The 22,715-nt window shown below is 44.9% G+C and overlaps 1 protein-coding gene across 2 annotated transcripts in view; it reads right to left on the reverse strand.

The window, feature by feature from the left end:
* Positions 1-22,715, reverse strand: part of JAZF1 (JAZF zinc finger 1) — a 347,639-nt gene that overhangs the window by 31,977 nt on the left and 292,947 nt on the right. For both annotated transcript variants that reach the window (XM_045495170.1, XM_045495171.1), the window contains exon 3: positions 19,606-19,802. In XM_045495170.1, the coding sequence (XP_045351126.1) occupies positions 19,606-19,802 (197 nt within the window). The remainder of the gene's footprint in view (positions 1-19,605; positions 19,803-22,715) is intronic.

Below are 22,715 nucleotides of genomic sequence, written 5' to 3' on the forward strand. Positions count from 1 at the left end.
ATATTTCTAAAGGGCACACAGATGCATCACATCTCCTATTTCACATCTCCATGAGTCACAGAGGAGAGGAACCAGAAGGCTGCTTTGGGGGAAAGGCACACCTGGGTTAAGATCCAGCTGCCTACGCGTACTAAAATCCACCCTTGGGCAAGTTACTTAACATCTCCGACTTTCAGTTTCCATCCAAATAGAAAATGAGGATGTGAAAAACCATGCGTAGCAAAGGGCACAGCACATTCTAGGTGTCCCCACACAGTGACTAATGTTGTTAGTTTTAGTCCTCCAGGTGGGCATACCACAGGCTAACTCGAATGTCCTTTACCAAGCTGCGGTTGGGGTCAGAGGGTCTTCCTTCAACTTGCTTTCGTAACTATTTTGTTCCAGAAGTCAGATCTCCTGATTTGTTTTCCTCCTTAGGTGATCTCTGTTTTAACATCATTTCTGGGGTGCCTGGCTGGCCGCGTCAGTAGAGCATGCAACTCTTGACTTTGGGGTTGTGACTTTGAGCCCCACGTTGGGTGTAGAGTTTACTTATGCACGCACGCGCGCACACACACACACACACACACACACACACACCAAAAAAAGGCCCACATCATCATTTCTGAAAAGAAAAGTCTACCGGCAGTAGAATTCAGTCATCTGATTCTACTCTACACAGAAGAGAATCTGCCGGGGGACACCTTACCCCTTGTGCCCTTCTCCCTCCGGCATGCACATTCCTGCTGTCCAGTGTCACGAACGCTATTGTCATTACACCCGCCCAAACCTTGCTAAGTACCTAAAGTGGAAGGAACACTGGGTTAGGAGTCTGAACCCTTTTTCTCTCTCTCTGGGTAAGTCTTGCCAGCCCGGTTTCTTAAAATGCCAAGCATTAAGCTGCTTTTATCTCACTAATGAATAATTAGCTGTGGCAAGCAAGAAAGTAAAAGGCACAGCTCGATCATTCTCAAAAAGAAACTGTAATAATAAAATCCCAGATAGCGTAACCAGGGTTAAAACGGGAGGGGATGGCAAGGCCCTGTAGATGCCAATAAAGCAGAAATCGCAAGCTGGGTGTCTTTCCTTGGTTGATGGGGGTCAGTGGGAGAGTTTCCATTACTCTTTCGGGAGAGAGGTGCGTGCACCGGTGTGGATGGCTGGTCTCCACAATGGATGCTCTATGTTTGAAAGCCCTGAGAGACTAGAGGCAGTCTTTCCCACTGCTGCTTTGTAGCTTGGAAATCCCAGCTAGTGATGACTTTATGGGTTTGTGCGGTCTAGACAAGCGGGTTACTCTTTGGTGAAACTGCTCCTCGGGGAGGTTACCGTAAAAATTCCCATACTACTAATTACCATTCCAAAGGGCAGGCTACCGAGAGGACGCTGGGCTTTGGCAGAGGCTGAGGTTGGAAAGCCAGTACTCCCAGCTTTATCACCGACTACGTTTATTTTCTTCCCTGTCAAAACAAGGACAGGAAAGGGGGACGAGAGCCCTAGTGAGACAAATCAACTCTAGGTAACCAGGAGGACAAAAAAACCCCAAACCAAATCAAACCAAAACAAAACCCCACAAAACCAAAACAAAACAAAAACAAACGAAGGCTGCCCATAGCTGCGCCTGAGGAAGCAGAGCTTTCTCGGAGAAACAGGGGAATGCTGACCCTCTCTCTGCTTTCTATTTTCTCCGTAAGTTATTTCAGCTTTTCTCTGCATCTGTAGATCTTTGGAAGAGAGTGTGTAAAGACACAGTGTTGTGAACTGCGTATGGGTGTAAAATGCTTCCCAAAATATCAGAGCCGTGGTGCGAAAACCCCGAGGGACTCACAGCTATTTTTTTCCCCCCCCGAGGACTGAGCCAAGACACCTGTCTAGTAAGCCTCGGACTCTGGTTAACGGACTCTTCGGGAGGAAAGACGGGCTCCTGTGAAGGGGAATCAAGGCCTGGGCTCCCAGGTGTCACAGCCAAATGCAAACAAGTTCTGGTAGATCATTTTCTCCGGAAGCCCTTCCAGACCACGCCTGCCCCACACAGGGGCCCTCTCTGCCCTCTGCGCCCCTCCCTGCTCTCTTATGACCTTGCACGGATACAGTTTTCTCACCAGTATCTTATTTGTTGTGACAGTTTCTTCTCTTTCCCACTGAGTTGCTTCGGGTATAGACTGCACCTTTTTCTATGAGTGTTTCATTCTGATGGACCCAATGATGGTCTTACGTGCTAAGGGCTCAGCTAAGTGCATGCTAAGTGGATCACTGATAAAACAAAGGAGAAATCTCTGCCCACCCTCCCCCCCCCACCCCCCAAAGGCAAATAGAGTGGGGCACCTGCGTGGCTCAGTCAGTTGAGCATCTGACTTGGGCTCAGGTCATGATCTGACGGTTCACGAGTTTGAGCCTGGAGTCGGGCTCACTGCAGCCATCACAGAGCCAGCTCCCCCCGATCCTCTATCTCCCTTCCTCCCTCCCACCCTCTCTCTCTCTCTCTCTGCCCCTCCCTTGCTCACACACACACACACACTCTCTCTCTCTCTCTCTCTCTCTCAAAAATAAACATTTAAAAAAAAGGTAAATCTAGGGCGCCTGGGTGGCGCAGTCGGTTAAACGTCCGACTTCAGCCAGGTCACCATCTCGCGGTCCGTGAGTTCGAGCCCCGCGTCGGGCTCTGGGCTGATGGCTCAGAGCCTGGAGCCTGCTTCTGATTCTGTGTCTCCCTCTCTCTCTGCCCCTCCCCCGTTCATGCTCTGTCTCTCTCTGTCCCCCTCCCCCCCCAAAAAATAAATAAACGTTAAAAAAAAGGTAAATAGAGAAAAAGCATTTTTCTTCCTCTTGGTGGTTAAGCTCTAGTAAAAAACCTTGTGTTTGTTCTGGGGATGGGAGTCTAGGCATGCTCTGAGGTCTGCAGGCCCAGAAGGAATTGCACGGCCACGGTCTGATGAGGTCTTGGGAATGGAGAACTCCAAATCTAACACAACCGGCTATGAAAGCCCACTCAGTATCTTGTAGTGGCTGGAGTGTGATGGAGAGGGAGAGCACTAGAGTGGGAACGGTGACCTCTGTTTTGGCCCAGTGTGGCTCCGTGACCTTGAGTCTGACACTACACTTGCACGAGCCTGTATCACACGGCCATTCAAATTTTCTGACCATGATTCAGTAAGAAATAACATTTTATGTCACAGCGCAGAAAACAACACACACGAGCATGAAACTAAGTTTCCCCAGACAATACTTACAGTTACTGAGTGTGAATTACCCTATTTTCTACTTCCTTTTTTTGTTGGTTTTTGTTTTCAATGCTGGCGATAACTTACAATTACAAAACAGCCAAAATGATCGCTACTACATCTGATGCTATTTTATGCCATGTGGTCTTTCCTCTTTTGCCTTCCTCTGTCGTGGGGAGGAGTTTGGAGCAGTTAACATACCTCCTAATTTCAGGGGTGTTAAGGAACCACGACTTCCATAATAAGGCACCACCCACCTGCCACTCTCTTCCAAAAACTCTCTCCGGGGGGCGAAGGAGGGAACGGGCTGCTCTAGCGTCTCTGACCATCATGTTACTTGACTTTGCTTATTTTTTAAAAGTTTATTTTTTGAGGCACCTGGGTGGCTTTGTCAGTTGGGCGTCCAACTTCGGCTCAGCTCATGATCTCATGGTTTGAGCCCCCCATCGGGCTCAGCGCTGACAGCTCAGAGCTTGGAGCCTGCTTCAGATTCCGCGTCTCTCTCTCTCTCTCTCTCTCTCTCAAAAATAAACATTTTTTAAAAAGTTTACTTTTTTAAAGTAATCTCTACCCCTGACGTGGGGCTCGACTTCACAACCCTGAGACCAAGAGTCGCGTGATCCTCTAACAGAGCCAGCCAGGCGGCCCTCCGACCGTCATTTCAAATTTTTTTTTTTTTTTCAACGTTTATTTATTTTTGGGACAGAGAGAGACAGAGCATGAATGGGGGAGGGGCAGAGAGAGAGGGAGACACAGAATCGGAAACAGGCTCCAGGCTCTGAGCCATCAGCCCAGAGCCCGACGCGGGGCTCGAACTCACGGACCGCGAGATCGTGACCTGGCTGAAGTCGGACACTCAACTGACTGCGCCACCCAGGCGCCCCCCGACCGTCATTTCAAAGGGAGCAAGTAGTGTAAGTGAGCCCCTCCCACCCAAGCCACAGAATCTCCGTCCTTTCTCAGCATCAAGCATCAAAATGGTTTGAGGCCTCCCCAGTTTTAAAACATTTATTTTTACCAATTCATCTTCGTTAGTCTCCCATTCCTCTGAATATTCCAAACACGTTTGTGCCGAACGAGAAAGACCATGGAAGGTGAACGTGTCACGGCTAATATATTGCTTGCTGTCACTGAATAAGTTGAGGCCATTCAGAGTACTTCAGAGACAAGCACTCTGAGTTGTTTTCTTCACGATCATATTGCCACTGACCTCGATCCCCTTGGGCCAAGCCAGAGGATAAAGGCACATCTTTGAGAACCCAATTCGCCCCTGGGTGTTTGCCAGAACTTCACCATCTCTTTCTCGAGAGGTTTCAAGGGACCATACTACACGCTGTTTGACATTCAGCTAGCATCAATCCAGGGCACGGTTCGTGGTCCCAGGTGCAGCCAAGTGAACTGACCCACATGGCAATCAAGTCCAAGACCTCAGTAACACCATGCTGTGGTCACCGGAGCTAACTTCAAGCCACAGAATTCCAGATGAACCCAGGGGAAGACGGTTTATTACGAGAGTGTGAAGAATCAGTACGCAGAGCTGACTCTGTTTCGTATCTTTCTCTGTCAATGGGAAGAACCAACGACAACTACTAATTGGGCACCGGAGTAACTATGTGGTTTATTACGTTAATAAATTCAGGCCACTCAGAACACTTTCTAGACATGACCTTGACACATCACTCTGAAGGAGCCATAAACTGCCAACTTCTGGAAGACGACAAAAGAGGCAAAACGTTCTGAGAAAACACCCGTTCGCTTCTCAGTCCTGTCATCTTTCCAAAATATACAATTATATAATAGAAAATACAGACAAAGTGAAGAGAAATTCTGGGAGGCTGTGAGATGCTATTTTTAAGAGGCACCACTACCGTGAACATGAAGCTCCTTTCAAGTTTATATATAGCATAATTCATTTTCCAGTTTGGCCTCCTTGCTGAAAAGAACTAAAGGGACGATGCTCCTCAGTCTGCCACATCGATAGCTTTAGCTCAAGGGCTCCCACGTGGCAAAGGACAAACTTTCTAGGCCTGGCAAACCTTCCTCTTCTGATGATGCCGGGAAACAGTTCTTTGTTGGGAAGCAGAAAAGGGAGGGGGAGAAAAAAAAAGGAATCCTTTTTTGGAATGTGTGTTACTGATTCCTTTTTGGAAACACGGCCCTATGGATTATTTACAAATATGTTAATTGGGTTTATTTAACTTTTAATTTGCTCCGTACTCGCCCAAGTGTCACGTATTAATTACCAATGGCGTTCGTATGCTTCCGTAATGCACACTTCCTACGTAGCTATCCCAGAACCTCTGGTTTATTTTTGAAACGGTTTTTAAAATCCCAATTTTTGTATCTGCAGTTACTTCATAATTTTATGGTTTTAGTTTCCCAAAGGGGCTTATTCCTCTCCCAGGGGGGAAAAAAACAACAAAAAAACAAAACCGCAAACCCACAAACCCTTCTAGGCTGAGGTGGCATCGTCCACAGGTCGTGCAAGGAACCCATCTAGCTTGTCACAACCAACTCCAGGCCCCTTGGGCAGTTCACGCACAACTGAGGTGCAACATTTTCATTTTATGCTTTTAACAGTTAATAATTTGTCAGGTTTTGTTAGTCTAGAGAAAATAATTTCTTTTAGGTGCAACGTAGCATATTCTAAATCACACACGCGTATATTACTGAAGCCAAGTGGCTTTACTCGAACAATGTTTTCAAAGACTATTTCTTGGTAATGGCAGTGAAATACTGTTCACGGCACCTGCGTGTTCCACCAGAATGAACTTGATCGAGTTGAATTTTCGGGAGACTTCCAACACAATAATGGTCTAGAGCTTTATCTTATTTTATTTTTTTATTTTTTTATTTTTTTTTTCAACGTTTATTTATTTTTGGGACAGAGAAAGACAGAGCATGAACGGGGGAGGGGCAGAGAGAGAGGGAGACACAGAATCGGAAACAGGCTCCAGGCTCTGAGCCATCAGCCCAGAGCCCGACGTGGGGCTCGAACTCACGGACCGCGAGATCGTGACCTGGCTGAAGTCGGACGCTTAACCGACTGCGCCACCCAGGCGCCCCTCTAGAGCTTTATTTTAGAGAGTAGCCACCCCCGGCGGCGGTGAGGGGGACTGTTGAAGGCACAGGGTCATAACTGTGTCCCCAAACCATCATCCAAAGTTGCGTAACTGACAGCGGTTTTTGTCATTGTTAGTGCACCCGAGGTTAGCCTAAATAACACCACACGGTTCTGCCTGGTGGCCAGAAACTAGCCAACAGCAGCCAGTGGAAAAGCATGTTGCGGTCCTTTCCACCACTGAGTTTAAGAGTCAATGCAGGGGCGCCTGGGTGGCTCAGTCGGTTGAGCGTCCGACTTCAGCTCAGGTCACGATCTCACGGTCCGTGAGTTCGAGCCCCACGTCGGGCTCTGTGCTGACGGCTCAGAGCCTGGAGCCTGTTTCCGATTCTGTGTCTCCCTCTCTCTCTGCCCCTCCCCCATTCATGCTCTGTCTCTGTCTCAAAAATAAATAAACATTAAAAAAAAAAAATTAAAAAAAAAAAAAGAGTCAATGCAACTGCTTTCCAGTCCAGCTTTGTGACTGAAATTTTAACTACGCAGTTACATAGCCTGTGACGTATCTCACACAGAAAACACCTTTTTCGCTATTTGCTACAAGGGAAATCTGCTTTACACGTGTTCTTAAAAAAATTATTTGGTATTCCTTGTTATTCTGGTAAGTCTGAAAAAAAAAATGTATCAATTTAGAAACTAAAAACTCCCCCAGACCCAGGCTGTAAAGAGACATCTTAGCTAGTAGACAATGGCAGGCACTGTCTAGCTACTTTATCTATTTTAGTCAAAGTTATTCGACAGGAGGAAAAGCGAGTTCTTTCAGAGCGACTTGCTCTCGGGCCTGGCACCATCTGGAACACCTTGGCTGCCCTTTTTTGCCGTTAGGGGAAAAAATAATAATAATAATAATAATAATAATAATAATAATAATTGGGTACCTGCATAGAGACATAGCACGTCATGGCATTGTTAAATCTCAGATTCCTACACAGCTGTCCCCCAACCAACTTTACTTTCTTGGGGGTCGTTTTGTTTTGTTTTGTTTTGTTTTTTTAAGAGTATGAAACACGTCTGCGACCTGATAAGATCAAGCCAACTCGTGGCTGCTCTGATGGATATAAATTAACACCAGCAACCAGGCTCCCGAGGAGGAACTAAGTTAACTCTGGTGGCAAGGTGCTAGAAACCTCTCCATCCCCGGCACCGGAGAGGCTCCAGCCGCCTGACGTTTCTCCCTTCCTGTCAAATAGGACTCCCTTCTTAGTGCATTTCCAAGACGTGCGCAGAGAGATACTGTACCTCGGTTGTCCTTTTAGCAGGAACACATTAGCTTAAAGCGTTCCCATTTTCCTGCCGAGTCTGTCTGTAATGCTGTGCCGTTGGATGTGCCTGGGGATCATTTTAGTCTGAAAAACCGGACCCACATGGAAAAGACATTAAGACAAGTTTGCTGCCGTGATACCCACGAAGATGAAAGGGCCTCTCTGATTTTCATATGCTGTGTTTCAGATGGGAGGGAAAAGAAAACGGTTCTTTGGAAACGCAGGCATTTGGCCGGGCGACAAATTCATCAGGTGTTAAATCCCCATCACCTTCGAGGTAGAGGCGCACCTCGTGTCTGTTTGTTTATTCGTGTTTCCAGTGGAATCTGCACCGTTTTCCCGGCTCACAATACATTGCTCTCTTTAGCATTCGTATTTCGGTTCTGGTACTTGCTTCCAAAGGAAAATTACTGAGACGTGTGCACTGATGGGTGTTGGCATCCAAGTGAGCTCTGGATCTTGGCTTGAAGAGACTGCATTCTTTCTGGGGGGCTAAGGGGGGGTGTGGGCAGCTGAGTCGTAATGTGTGCCCTTTAAGACAGCTTTATCTTGTGATCTTTCCCGGTATTTTTTTGGCCGGCGCAGAGACCCCTGCTGGGACAAAGAAAAAGCAACACTGACAGGGAGCCAAAGCCTCGCCGCGAACGGTTTCTAGCACAAGGTGAAACAGGGCTGTCAAGACTTTTAAGATTTCTTGTGGGAATTCTTAACAGTGGACATATTATTTTTATTGGGTTTGATTAAACAACGCAGTTCATAGCAGAGATGACATTGAGATGTATAACTAAGCGGGCAGGGTTCAGCAGGGCATTGCTAGAATGGCAGGCCTCAAAAATGGCTTCTTTAGCGAGCGTGAGTTACAGGTACCTTCTGTCGCCGCGAACAGCACATCTGAAGGTAGGCAAGCTGCCATTGAGTCGCTGCCCATGATAGAAACCGGGTCTCTTTAGAGGCAAAGATTGTTTTATTTGACCGTGCTATTGATTTCCTCACGGTGCCTAAGGAAGTTGAGGATAAGGGATTCCACTTACTGTCCATCTTCAATGGAGAGGAAATTCCAGAGATTTTCGCACTCAAAGGACCACATGTATTTACTTCCCTTGTACTTCAACGGATTGTTTACAGCAGAGGAAACCACTATTTGCTCGCTCAAGGAGGGGGTGGAAATTGTGGGGTCTTGCCTCCTCACTTCTGCCCGGGCCCCAAGTCCTCTAACGGAGGCAAACACCCGGTGCAATGCACAGATCTCGAGCGTGTAACTGGTAAGTGGGATAAACGTACGCCTCTGTGTAACCAACATCTCAATCAAGACACGGAATAGGTCTTGATTCCAGAAAGTTCCAGAGGTCCAGAAAGTTCTCTTGTGCGTACACCCCTCTCTCCACTCTCCTGGGGTCAAATACTGTTCTGATTTCTGTCACCGCAAACCGGTTTGCTTGTGCTTGAATTTCCTGTGTACGTCTTCGTGTCTGCCTCCTCGCACCCAGTGTCATGGTTTTGAGATTCACCCCCGTTTTTTGGCGAAACATTACTTTGTTCCTTTATATGGCTAAGTGGTATTCTACTGTATGGACAGATCACAATTTGTTTATCCATTTACCTATAAGTGAATTAAAAGTTTGGGGCTACCGTGAATAAAGCCGCTCTGTACATCCTTGTACTTGTCTTTGGTGGACGTGTTTCCATTCCCCGTGGGCAAATTCCTAGAGTGGGATTGCCCGGCCAACACCGTTTTGGTTCTGGAGCCCGGAAGAAGCCCTGTGATCTCTGCAGGTCTGGTCCTCCTCAGCCGGTGGAGAGGCAGTGACATCTGACGCTCTCTCCCCTCAGAGCAGCTTCGAGGATGTTCTCTGCCCTTCATGGGAAGGAGGGCAGGGAGTTTCCAACATGCTCTTGTCAAAATTCATGTGGTCCTAAACGCTTTGGGATGACCTTTATGTGGCCCTATGACCTAGACATATCTTATCAGTAAAATGTTTAGACCTTCCACATCTTAAAAGGCACTGAAAATGTAAAAGAACCTCAAAGAAGGTGGGGCTGAGGGATGCCCATTGCCTCTGGCTGCAACGGTGGTTGGGCCTATGCGGGCATATCGCGCATATCGTTCAACAAGAAAGGGCACAGAGCTCAATAATGAATGTGTGCATCTGTTAGAAACATCCAATATTCCATTTTTTTAGTGCTTTGAATTTCCACAATTAAAAGGGGTATTATTACTTCACTTACTAAAATAACAAAACAAGGGGTGCCTGGGTGGCTTAGCTGGTTAAGCATCTGACTTCGGCTCAGGTCATGATCTCATGGTTTGTGGGTTCGAGCCCCACATTGAGCTCTGTGCCGACAGCTCGGAGCCGGGAGCCTGCTTTGGATTCTGCGTCTCCCTCTCTCTCTCTCTGCCCCTTCCCTGCTTGCGCTCTCTCTCTCTCAAAAACAAACATTAAAATGAAAAAAAAAATAACAAAATAAGATATGAAAATCTGTAAACCTGCTAACTCTTTGCTCCTGCTGGTCATAAGATGGTTTATCTCAAATGCTCCTGTGTTAATACCGTATCGGGTCATTTTTGTCTCCAGATAGGACCCCCGTGCCCCTTCCTTGAGAAAACGCGTCCACGCCCAGAGCAGGTCATTAGCAAATACCACCTGTAATGCACATTCCTGGAACCAGCCTTTTCTGAGGTTAGTGCAGACCAAAAATAAACACACACAGGCAGTCCTGGTCGGGGCCGGCGAAATACTGTCTGCCCGAGAAGGCAGGATTCAGTTAAGAGCAGAAAGTGTTTTCTTTGTTTTGAACATGCCATGCAGCCACTTCGAGGAGCCCTAACCCACCTGCCAGCGTCCGCCATTCCCACCACAGACAGCCAACAGTTTCTGAACACATTGGGCTTGTTTACCGGGGCAGAGCGTCTTGCTGCCGAGGAGGGCACTTCCAAAGCCAATGTCCTTTCTAATTTTTTTTTTTTTTCAACGTTTATTTATTTTTGGGACAGAGAGAGACAGAGCATGAACGGGGGAGGGGCAGAGAGAGAGGGAGACACAGAATCGGAAACAGGCTCCAGGCTCTGAGCCATCAGCCCAGAGCCCGACGCGGGGCTCGAACTCACGGACTGCGAGATCGTGACCTGGCTGAAGTCGGACGCTTAACCGACTGCGCCACCCAGGCGCCCCGCCAATGTCCTTTCTAAACCGGTGGCTTAAGTAGAGTGTTCACACAAGTGGTTCTCTCCGTCCCTGTCTCTGTGTCATTAATCTTCCCAGTGAGGTGGGCATTGCCTCCAACGTGCAGATCAGGAAATGGAGAAGCGGGAAAGTTTAAGGCCAATTCTGTCTCGAGCAGCAGAACCAAAATCTGAATTCAGATCCGCCTGACGCCTGAGGTTCTCACCCCTTTACTTCCACGTTCCCTGAGGTTTCAAAAGCGACCCAGAGAACCCCAGATACACTATGATGTGTTTTGTCAACATACCCAAGTCTGATTACGAATTCCCCAAGCTGACATTCCAGAATGATCATGGAGTATAAAACTGTCTGCCCCAAATCGCTTTCCCGCTGATCTCACCTTATTCCAGCTCCTTTGGACTTTACATTTGACTTACAATATCTAAGACATTTTATGGGTGTGACTACACAGCTCAGAACTGTGCTAAAACAGCACAGAGGGACTGATGCCATGTTTCTCTCTTGTCTTGGTCACTCCTGAGAATTTAGGGCATCTGCGATTAAGTCATGTTCATTATGTGTCCGTCCTGCATGTGTACAACTGGCTTCTACTAAAAGATGGAAGTTCTTGGCTTCTACTAAAAGATGGAAGTTCTAATCCACTAGGGCTATGGCTTATGCTTTTCTGTATCCACAATACCTGGCACAGCACTTATAAAAAACCAGATACTTAGTAAATTATGTCAAATGAAAAGATGCCCAATCCACGGGGTCCCTGGGTGGCTCAGTTGGTTAGGCGTCTGACTTCGGCTGAGGTCATGACCTCGTGGTTCGTGACTCTGAGCCCCACTTTGGGCTCTCGGACAGCGTGAAGCCCGCTTCGGATCCTCTGTCCTGCTCTCTCTCTTCCCCACTTGCTTTCTGTCTCAAAACTAAACATTAAAGAAAAAAAAAAAAATAAAAGAAATTAAAGATGCCCAATCCTAGTGCCATGGAAAACAGTGCCTATGCCATTTGGGAACCACTTGAACTTGGGCAAGTTATCATTGAAGTGAGGCTCAATTTCTTTTGTCCTTAAATTGGGGTGGATTTGTCCTTATTCCTTTAAGGAATAATTCCTTTATTCCTTATAAGGAATTTGTCCTTAAATTGGGGTGAATTTCTTTTGTCCTTAAATTGGCCCTTAAGCATGGTGAATATGAATGCTTTTGTGCACCATAAAATGCTATAAAGATATAACCCATTATTATTATTATTACAGATCACCATTGATTTGATGGTTTTCTTCCAGTCAAGAAAGAGTTTTGTTTAGGAACGTTTCTTATTGAGCTGTGGAGTTCTAGAAGAATAATGAAATACTTCTTCATTGTTGCCATCCTTACTCTGCCAACACTTTGAAGGGCAAGAGGAGATTCAAAACAAGGGAAGGGAAGCAGAATTAGCGTAAGATTGGGCCATGACCCTCAGGAAGCAGGATAAAGGTTTTACAAGTCAATCAGAAAAGAAGATGAAAGAACAATTAGACCAAAGTAGTATATAAACAAACAAGCAAAGCAGCCATGGGCCAGGAAAGGGTGTGTTAGTGACCCTGAACATAATGCAAGCCAGATAATACAGCAACATCTTGTCATTCTCCAGCAACAAGACAGCACTTGTATATGAAAGGGAAATGTAAATCAAGGCCATTTTCTTTCTTTCTTTTTTTAAAAAATTTTTTAAGGTTCATTTATTTTGGAAGGAGAGAGAGAGAGAGAGACAGCCTGTGGGTGGAGGAGGGGCAGAGAGACAGAGGCAGACACAGAATCTGAAGCAGGCCCCAGACTCTGAGCTGTCAGCACAGAGCCTGATGTGGGGCTCGAACTCATGAACTGTGAGATCATGACCTGAGCTGAAGTCAGAGGCTTAACTGACTGAGCCACCCAGGTGCCCCAAGGCCATTTTCTTAATAGGAAGATTTGGGGCAATGTTTCTTAGGCACTGTCTAGATAGTCAACTCTTTAGGGCAGAGCCTGTCTATGAGAAAAAGCCACTCATGTGGCTTCAGGAATTCATAAATAGGCCACGAAGTTCAGTCATGCTGAAATATTTCGCGTTGCTTTTCTCATTTTCCACCATTAAGCAGAATAGATTTCTTTCTTTGAGGTTTTTCTTTCTATTTCATCCTCTTCCTTGGATGGGCAGGGGGAGGTATGTTAGTTTAGACCTCACCTTAGTCATCTCAGAGGTTTTCTGTCTCTCTTAAGCCTACTTCAGTTTATTTTGTCTTCCCAAAATGGCAGGCGTGGGGAGAGTTACCTCGAAGCCATTTATTTATTTTTTTCAAGATTTTATTTTTAAGGAATCTCCACACCCAACATGAGGCTCGAACTTACAACCCAGAGACCAAGAATCCCATGCTCCACTGACTGAACAGCCAGGCGCCCCCACCTCAGCTCCATTTAGGTAGTTTCTAAATGTCAAGCAAAATTTTATTAGTTGTACAAGTCTATGTTGTAATTCCCATCCTGAGAGAAAAATTAGTACTTTCTTAAAAGATCTGTTGTGTATCAGTAACTCCTGGAAGTTTAAAAATCTTATAGTTTGAATAACTTATTGCAAAAGCCACAAAGGAATGTTAAGGATCTACTGTAAGGCCATACAGCAGGAGACACAGGAATATAAAGTGAAATAACACAACATAAAAACTCAAATTATGCATTAATACACATAATCTGTGACTTCACAGTCATTTTAGGGAGCCTAAACAAGAAAACAAAAAAAAAAAAAAATGGGTTTAATTTCCATGGGTGCCTTTCACTGGTTTAATATTTGCATTCTGGCTCCCCTTTCCTGAGTGGGCCAAAATATATATACAAATATTTTCCAGGAGAGACTATGCAATGCTATTATAACCAGAAATCCAGCCAACTCTTTCTGTGGCTTCTCCCTCCATTAAGACATAAGCGAGCATCTGTTCAGTCCCATTGGACCCATCTCTGGAGTTCTATCAAGTAGACTACAGTAACCTTTCTCCAGGCAAGGTGGAAATATGTTAACCCAAGCGAGAAAACACGCGGCTGACAACTAGACAGATCACATTTTAAAAAGTAGTTTCCCTGGGAATGCAGGCTGGTGCAGCCACTCTGGAAAACAGTATGGAGGTTCCTCAAAAAACTAAAAATAGAACTACCCTACGACCGAGCAATTGCACTCCTAGGTATTTATCCACGGGATACAGGTGTGCTGTTTCGAAGGGACACATGCACCCCCATGTTTATAGCAGCACTATCGACAATGGCCGAAGTAGGGAAAGAGCCCGAATGTCCATCGATGGATGAATGGATAAAGAAGTGGTACGTATATACAGTGGAGTATTACTCAGCAATCACAAAGAATGAAATCTTGCCATTTGCAACTACGTGGATGGAACTGGAGGGTATTATGCTAAGTGAAATGAGTCAGTCAGAGAAAGACAAAAATCATATGACTTCACTCATATGAGGACTTTAAGAGACAACACAAATGAACATAAGGGAAGGGAAACAAAAATAATATAAAAACAGGGAGGGGGACAAAACTTAAGAGACTCTTAAATATGGAGAACAAACAGAGGGTTGCTGGAGGCGTTGTGGGAGGGGGGATGGGCTAAATGGGTAAGGGGCATTAAGGAATCTACTCCTGAAATCATTGTTGCACTGCATGCTAACTAATTTGGATGTAAATTTTAAAAAATGAAAAATAAAGCAAGTTAAAAAAAAAAAAAGTAGTTTCCCAACTTGGGCTATAGGTTAGAATTATCTAGTTTGGGAGAGCTTTTAAAAATGCCCAGTGTCCAAGCTGCACCCACCAACTGAATCAGAGTTTCAGGGATGGAGCCCAGGCAAAAAGTGGTTTAAAAATCCTTGAGGTTGGGGCACTTCGCTGGCTCAGTGGGTAGAATAATGTGACCCTTGATCTTGGGGTAGTGAGTTTGAGCCCCATGTGTAGTGTAGAGTTTATTTAAGATTAAAATAATAATAATAATAATAATAATAATAATAATAATAATAATAAATAAAAATCTTCCAAGTGATTTTGATTTCAGCCTGATGGAGAATCACTGTTTTAAGAGATTCAGTGGGAGCGGTGCCTGGGTGGCTCAATCGGTCATGATCTCACGGTTCGTGAGTTCAAGCCCCACGTCGGGTTCTGTGCTGACAGCTCAGAGCCTGGAGTCTGCTTCAGATTCTGTGTCTCCCTCTCTCTCTGCCCCTTACCTGCTCATGATCTGTCTCTCTCTCTCAAAAATAAATACACATTAAAAAAAAACCAAACAATTTCAATTAAAAAAAAAGGAGATTCAGTGGGTAAATATGGGGGTGCTGGGGAGGGGAGAAATTACTTTCTTAACGAATCTATAGACACTGATAACCAATACAACCTGCAAAAGCCAACCCAGGCCTTTTCTACGGGATGATCTCACCCTTCTCCCAGAAAAGATAATTAAATTAATTTGAAGAAAAGAAAATTCACTAAACTCTTTTTTAGGGGGGGAAGGAGCCATCAGTAATTCTGTCCAGATCTTCCGGTTATATGCACTGAATAGTTGTTTTAGTTATAAAAGTAAAACGGACTCAACTTAGTAAATAGGAAAAAAAAAAAAAAAAAAAAAAAGAAAGAAGAAAATCCCACCCATTTTCCTGTCATATTAAGGTAACCACAGTTAAGTTTTTTTTGGAGTAAAAAAATAAAATTGGGACCATGCACATATGGTTTTGTAATCCAATAATGTGAAAACCTTTCCTTGTCATTACACAGTCCCCCACAACACTGCTGTGAATGACTGCCGAGCAGTCCATTGTTTGAAACAGCCATTATTTATTGGTGACTGATGTTTGCTTTAGGTTTATTCACGGACACAATTAGGACCATGATCCCTCCGACACGAAGTATGATTAGCCTGATAACTACCGAAAGGATAAACCATTGGTATAACACGTAAAAAGGTGGTGGGTGGGGTGGGAGGGTCTTGATAGGCAGCATTTGCCAATTTGATCGGTGTAAATACTCCCACCATGGCCAATTTCAAGATGGTCCTTCTACCAACTGGTTTGCCCCCTGAACATGGAACAATTGGCTCTCTGGAATCAGCTCCAACTCATCCTTCAAGAAAACCCTGGTTAAACTAAACTAGCCAGTTCTCCAGTTGTGACATGTTGTTTGAATGGTACAGTGGAAGTTCTGTGGATGAAGGTGAGCCATAATTACAGTTATCTTAACACTCTGTTGTATTTTGGTTTTGGAGCTGTCAGGTTGGTAACTGGGGCAGCTAGATGGCTGAAGGTCTAATAAGAGTTCTCTAAAAGGTCTTAATATGGAAAGTGCTAGTACCCTGGAAAGACCACCTTTTTTTTGAATAGACGGACGTGGGGCTTTGCAAAGTTAACCTTATCATGCCTCTATGTGTTTAATCTGTATATGGGAACGATAATGTTGTCTCAGTAGAGGTGGTGTTGGGATTAAAAACCTCATTCATAGGGCCGCCTGAGTGGCTCAGTCGGTTAAGCATCTGACTTCGGCTCAGGTCATGATTTCACTCTTCGTGGGTTCAAGCCCGCATCGGGCTCTGTGCTGATGGCTCCCTCTCTCTCTGCCCCTCCCCCACTCGTGCTCTGTCTCTCTCAGAAATAAACAGTAAAAAAACAACCTCATGCATAAAGTATATAGTATGCATATAATACAGTCAGCACTCTATAAATGTTAGTTGTCTTTCCCCCTTAGTGATCATACTCTAGATGTTCTTCTATGACAGTATGAATTCTGTTGACACTTTATTTGCAGGGAATTTAATTAAGTTGATCTTTAAATTATATATCTTTATGATTTAAACCAGAGATTGGCAAACTATGACCCGTGGGCCAAATCTGTTTTTTTTTAATAAAGAAGGTTTTACAGAAACGTTCAGTGTTAAAGGAACACACCATGTCCATTCATTTATGGAGTTCTCTAGCTCAATGGCAGAACTGAGTAACTGAAACAGAGACCCCGTGGCCTACAAAGCAGGAAATATTTACTGTCTGGTCCTTTACAGAAAAGGTTTGCTACACCCGTGATTTAAACCATTCTAACCTTTCCTTAACTGAATACTTTCTTTTTCATAATATGCATCTATATTTAAAGAAAACAAAACAGAGAGAAAATGAAAAAGATGAGGAAAGGAAATTTTCCTAGGATTTAGAAATTGCAAAATAAATATTAGGTCCAAGAGCACCGGATAAATACTTGAAACTGTAGGATGAAGCTCAGCTCTAATTCAGTCAAGATGGTATAGTTAAAAGAATATTTTATAAATGAGATTTTCTACAAGGGGATTATTACTCCTGGACCTGGAATACACCTTGAATGTATATGGAACTTGGAAGAGTGAATTTAGGAGGCAGAAACTTGGAATATTATTTATAACTTGGCCATGAAAGTGAACGAAACCACATTAGTCAGGCAATACAAGCTGATCTCTCTAACTACAGGTAAAATAACATTTCAAACGTTGAAAAATGTACACATTCAAAACTGTTCAGGGTAGGGGTTTAAGCAACCATTTCCCCTAATTTTTGATGTTTACACGGAATGTTCTTCAAGCAGCAAATAAGTTACCAGTGATTGTGACAGACTGAACATGACACATCTTTACCACGACATAAATTAATTCTCTCAGTGGGAAATTGTTAAAATAGGCAAGCTGTCAGAAAGATTTCTTTATGTCTGAAGGAAAGGAAATGATTCCATTTCTTCCAAACATTCTTACATGAACAATAATAAACTCTCACTTTTAAACTGCCTATTTTCATGGGGTCCTACGGCACTGGTTACTAATTGGGGCAGTCATGGTTATCTGCTGTTGGCCACGAATCAGTCCACATGAAGTCAGGTATAAAACACTCTCCGGTATAAAACTGCCCCCATAATTCATGTTATAGATGAATAAATATTCATAGAAACACCCAAAAAAGAGGATCGCAGAATTACACTACGCTCTCATAGCATTTCTTAGATTTACACAAAGGTCCTGGCAAGTAAATCTTCACAGAATAAAATATGGTGGCTTATCTAAAGAAGGGAAATAAGGTGGCTTATTAAAGAAATGGGCAAGTACCCAACACATATGAGTGACCCTGACTCTGTTCCTGAAGCAACGAGTTGAAAACTCCAGACCACAGAGATGAACATTTATTGGATGCCGGGTGTATATGTAGGCTCTCACATTTAACACACACATACCTATATAATGGGTATTATTAGTGATCTGTAAAGGGAGACGTACAGGTGGGAACTCTGATGGGTCCGCCTCAAATGCCCTAACTTCGAAACGCTTAATCCTGACAGGACACAGCGTATCTGTTAGCCATGAGCGCCCCAAAACTGCCCTTACAAAGGAGGTCCCATGACCAGAGTCAACTAAGTTTGGGAAACTTACTAAATCTTTCCCTTGGAGAAGAACAATATATATTAAAGCCCCACATTAAAGAAATCAGTCTGCTTTGGTTTAACCCATCAACTTCCCCCATCTTGTTAGGAAATGCCTTTCTTCCTGCTACTATTTCGTGAAAGTCAATATTCTGAAACACACTTTGAGAAATAGTACTGTAGTCCCCTCCCTTGCTGGGAGACAGCCGAAAGAGAAATCCACAAACTGTGAGAGAAAATAAACATTTTTACCCACAGTCAAGGGGGTGATGCTACAGAGATGACGGTGTGATTCCAGGTGGCTTCTCTTTGCTCTTAGGATCAACCCATGGTGCCCTGGCTCCTGTCCAAAGCTCGGGCCTCATCCCACGCTGGTCAGCGGGCCTATTTCAGTACCTGGGACCTGCCAGGCTCCTCCTCACAGAACTTCTGTAGAAGGTTGTTCCCTGACTGGACGTTCCACTTGAGTCCTATTTATCTTTCAGGGGAAGCGTTTTCTCCATTTCTGTCTGGGTGCCCTCCTATCAATGAGTTCTATATAGCACTTGTCATGGTTACAATGTTCCATTTATTTAACGCCTGCCTAAACTCCCACTGTGGAGAAGGAGGAGGGAAATATACCGCAGGGCGATCCCAGGACGCCCTCTGGTCTGCCCCACCTCCAGGCAGAAGGGCAGTCTGGAAAAGAAGTTAAAGTCAGGGAAGACACACTCAGAAGCCCGGTGGTTACGGGTCCAAATTCCATCCTGCGATTTAGCTTTATTCACTAATAAAGTGGATTTTGATCTCTCCTTGGGTGCCTGTTCTACTTTTCCAGTTGCTTCTACATTTGGGAAGGGAAGACAAGAGTGTGCTTCCTCACCGCCTACAACGCCCACATCTCCCACTAGGGCCCAACTGCCTTCAGGACGCGGATGAGGTCTCCTTTGGCTCGCTACTTATAGCTCAGTGTCTGGCAGGTAGAAGGCACTCTGATTGGTTTTGTTTTTTTACATTTATTATGGAAAATGTTTAAAATAAGCAAGCATGGGGAGAATCGTATAACGAACCCCTGGGTAGTCATCAGCCGATGCCAACAGTAATCAACGTACGGCCATCTTGTCTCATTTACTCTTCCACCGGACCGAAGCCAACCCAAGACACTGTGTCACCTCATACGTCGCAAATGGTAAAGGCTTGAAAACGTATCTATAGAACCATTATCACCTACATACTCCCAGTAATTCATAAATATTTCTTCAGCGATAAACAGAAGACTAAATCAACAAACTCTACGGAGACCAGTAAAGGGTCAAAGACGGGGGTGGCTCTGAGTCATCATCTGTCCTCGGCCCCCTCCTGCCCCCCAGCATATCAGACCTCAACGCGCACGCACACACTCCACACGCTCTTCCCCAGTAACTCCAACCCCGCCCCCAAGATGGCAGGGCCAAGCCACTCACCCGTTGGGGTGCTGCTGCGGAACGAAGAGGAGGGGGTGATGGGCGGGGTCACAGGAGGGGTAAGGCTTCCACTGCTGTGGCGTGGTGGAGTGGACACATTCCCTCGAGACACTGAGCTGGACAAGGTCAGCGAGAGCTTCGGCTGAATCTTCTTCTTCAGGGACTCCTGCTCTCGGCGGGCAGCATCTGTCATGAATCTGAAGCAACAATGGAGGGTGAGCAGCCAGGACCATTTATGGAGTGTGAGGAATGAGGACGGTTACCCGGAGTTGGACAGATGCCCCACCCTGGGAAAGGGGCTCATTCATAGGTCTCGAATCTCAGAGACTCACGACAGACTCCCTTCTCCTACACGACGGAATGATCTCTAGCTCAGCGTCTTCGGGTTCCTCACAGGGGGGCCCCGTTTCTTCCTGAGGCAAACCCTCCTTGTGGGAAACGTGTACACACAGACTATGTCTGTACTCAGGGCAGTGCCTTTGGTGACAAGACTTCCTCTCTCTTGGAAGGTCCTCTCTTGTCTTTCAACTCATAGAAAGCCCACCCATCTCACAGTTCCCCAACCTTCCCAGGGGGAAAGGGCTTCCTTCATCTGTAGATTGGTAGAATTTACTGTTCACAGCACTTCACTGCCACCTCCCATCTATGACCCCCTGAAAATGGATTCTTTTTTTTTTTTGGTCTTACTCCAGTTCCTCATACTGTTATTTGGGGTTTGAAAATTGTCTTGGCAGACGGAAGGTCTTGTCTCCCTAACCGTTAGCTGAAAGGAAAGGACACCCGTCCCCACAAATCGCTGCCAGCACACCACCAAGTCAATCTCAGTCAACATTTACAGAGTAACTCTGCCCAAGCAGATTCATGAAGAAGGGAAGAGAGCAGTACAAGGAGGAAGATCACAGCTGAAGACCTGTTTATATTGTGATTTTATTACTCATAAAGGGAAAGGTGACTTTTCCTGATCATTTCACTTTGGAAACGTCAAAGTTATCCCTTCAACCCTTCTCTTACGTTAGTAATACTCAAACTTCGTTCTTTTCACACTGTATAACATTTCATAAGTTTATGTAATATGAGATTCAAAACAATCTACGAAATGGTATCTGTCACTTAAAGAGCAAACTATTTTTTGGATTATACATTTTTTTTAAGTATAGGCTCCATGCCCAATGTGGGTCTTGAACTCATGACCCTGAGATTAAGAGTTGCATACTCTACTGACTGAGCCAGCCAGGTGCCAGCAAACTTTTTTTTGTATTACCCACAGGTGGGGCTTTGTCAACTGCATTTTTTAAAATTGTGGCAGAGGGGCGCCTGGGTGGCTCAGTCGGTTAAGTGGCCGACTTCAGCTCAGGTCATGATCTCGCAGACCGTGAGTTCGAGCCCCGCGTCGGGCTCTGTGCTGACAGCTCAGAGCCTGGAGCCTGTTTCAGATTCTGTGTCTCCCTCTTTCTGACCCTCCCTCGTTCATGCTCTGTCTCTCTCTGTCTCAAAAATAAATAAACGTTAAAAAATTAAAAAAAAAATAATAAAATAAAATAAAATTGCAGCAGAAAGCCTAGTGCGTAGAACGCATGAAAGCTTTTAGGTGATAAAATAGGCACCTATGCCCACTGCCTTGGCCAAGAGGACCTAACCATGCCTCTCAAGTCCTCCCTGTACCCCACCCCCATCATTACGTTCCATTTTAATACAATTCATCATTAATTAATTCCATCGCACTTAAACACAGTGTTAATTACCCAACACATTTCACATTCTGTCTACAAAATTTCTTAGTATCTGCCTTCATTACACTAGGGAGTTTTGGAAGTCAACAGATAGTCCCCATGCCTGGTTAAAAAGCTTTAAACACTCAATGAAACAATATTACAGTATTGTTACAACGTCTTACAATGTCTACTTTTGTACTTGGAACATGCGTGGCTCATTTCTTGAACGGCCTCTGCAATACAATAAAGATATATACTAAACCAGATATTTATGATGATCTGAACGGTAATAAAGCTAAATGCTTTGCCTTGAGCTCTTTGGTTTTGTGCTACAAGATGGCAATGGTTTAAAAAGAAATGAAGGACAATGCAAGACAGAATTGTTTGTGCCTGGTATCCGTACTCACTTACTTTCAGATGCCAAAGTTGGCTCTATTGTTCTTAAAACTGCTTCCCCACCCCCCTCAGAAACCTCTAGTCAAAATACGGACTCTCAAAATATGGCAACTACTCAAAACAAGTTAAAAGAACAAGTGTTTTCCTCTATTATTCTAAGTAGAATTACTAACTGGCACAGCACCAAGCTTCTCGAATGGGGGTTCACAGTATGCCCGGGAGCGGGCACAACCACGGGACGGACATGCTGCTTCCTCTAGAAAGACCAATCGTTCTCCGTGTAGGGATTTCAGGTCAGTTTTTTAAATGGTAAAAAGAAAAGAGACGTTTTGAAGTAGACTCTATGGAGAGAGTCTATGGAGTAGAAGGTAAAATGTACATCTTGCACCTTAGTTAAGAGCATGGGACTTGGAGCCAGGCTGCATGTGTTACTTTCTTTCTTTCTTTTTTTTTTTTTTTTTTTAAGGTTTTATTTATTTTTGACACAGAGAGAGACAGAGCATGAACAGGGGAGGGGCAGAGAGAGAGGGAGATGCAGAATCGGAAGCAGGCTCCAGGCTCCGAGCTGTCAGCACAGAGCCCGACGCGGGGCTCGAACTCACGGACCGTGAGATCATGATCTGAGCCGAAGTCGGCCACTTAACCGACTGAGCCACCCAGGCGCCCCAGCATGTGTTACTTTCTATGTGACTTGAGGCGAGGTTGATAAACCTCTCTAAACCTCAGCTTTATTCTCCGTAAAATGGGACTAAGGACCATCGGCAGAGGGTTAAGACACATCTCTTCCTTTTCTGCAGGAGACTCTGATCTTTGGTTAGCTCAGATGGTAGGCCAACTATGCTAGTAGGCAAGCACTCCCTGTGATCACACTGACCCCCGACTGGTAAATCGCTTCTCGACTGGGAGGAGTGAGAAACCATTTATACATTCGTGACAGGAAGCCACAGCTCGGGCTTCCTGCGTGCGGTGATCTTGTATCTAGACCATTCCGGCGGGGAACTG

Source organism: Leopardus geoffroyi, chromosome A2, assembly GCF_018350155.1.
Source record: "Leopardus geoffroyi isolate Oge1 chromosome A2, O.geoffroyi_Oge1_pat1.0, whole genome shotgun sequence".
Classification (NCBI taxonomy): Eukaryota; Metazoa; Chordata; class Mammalia; order Carnivora; family Felidae; genus Leopardus; species Leopardus geoffroyi.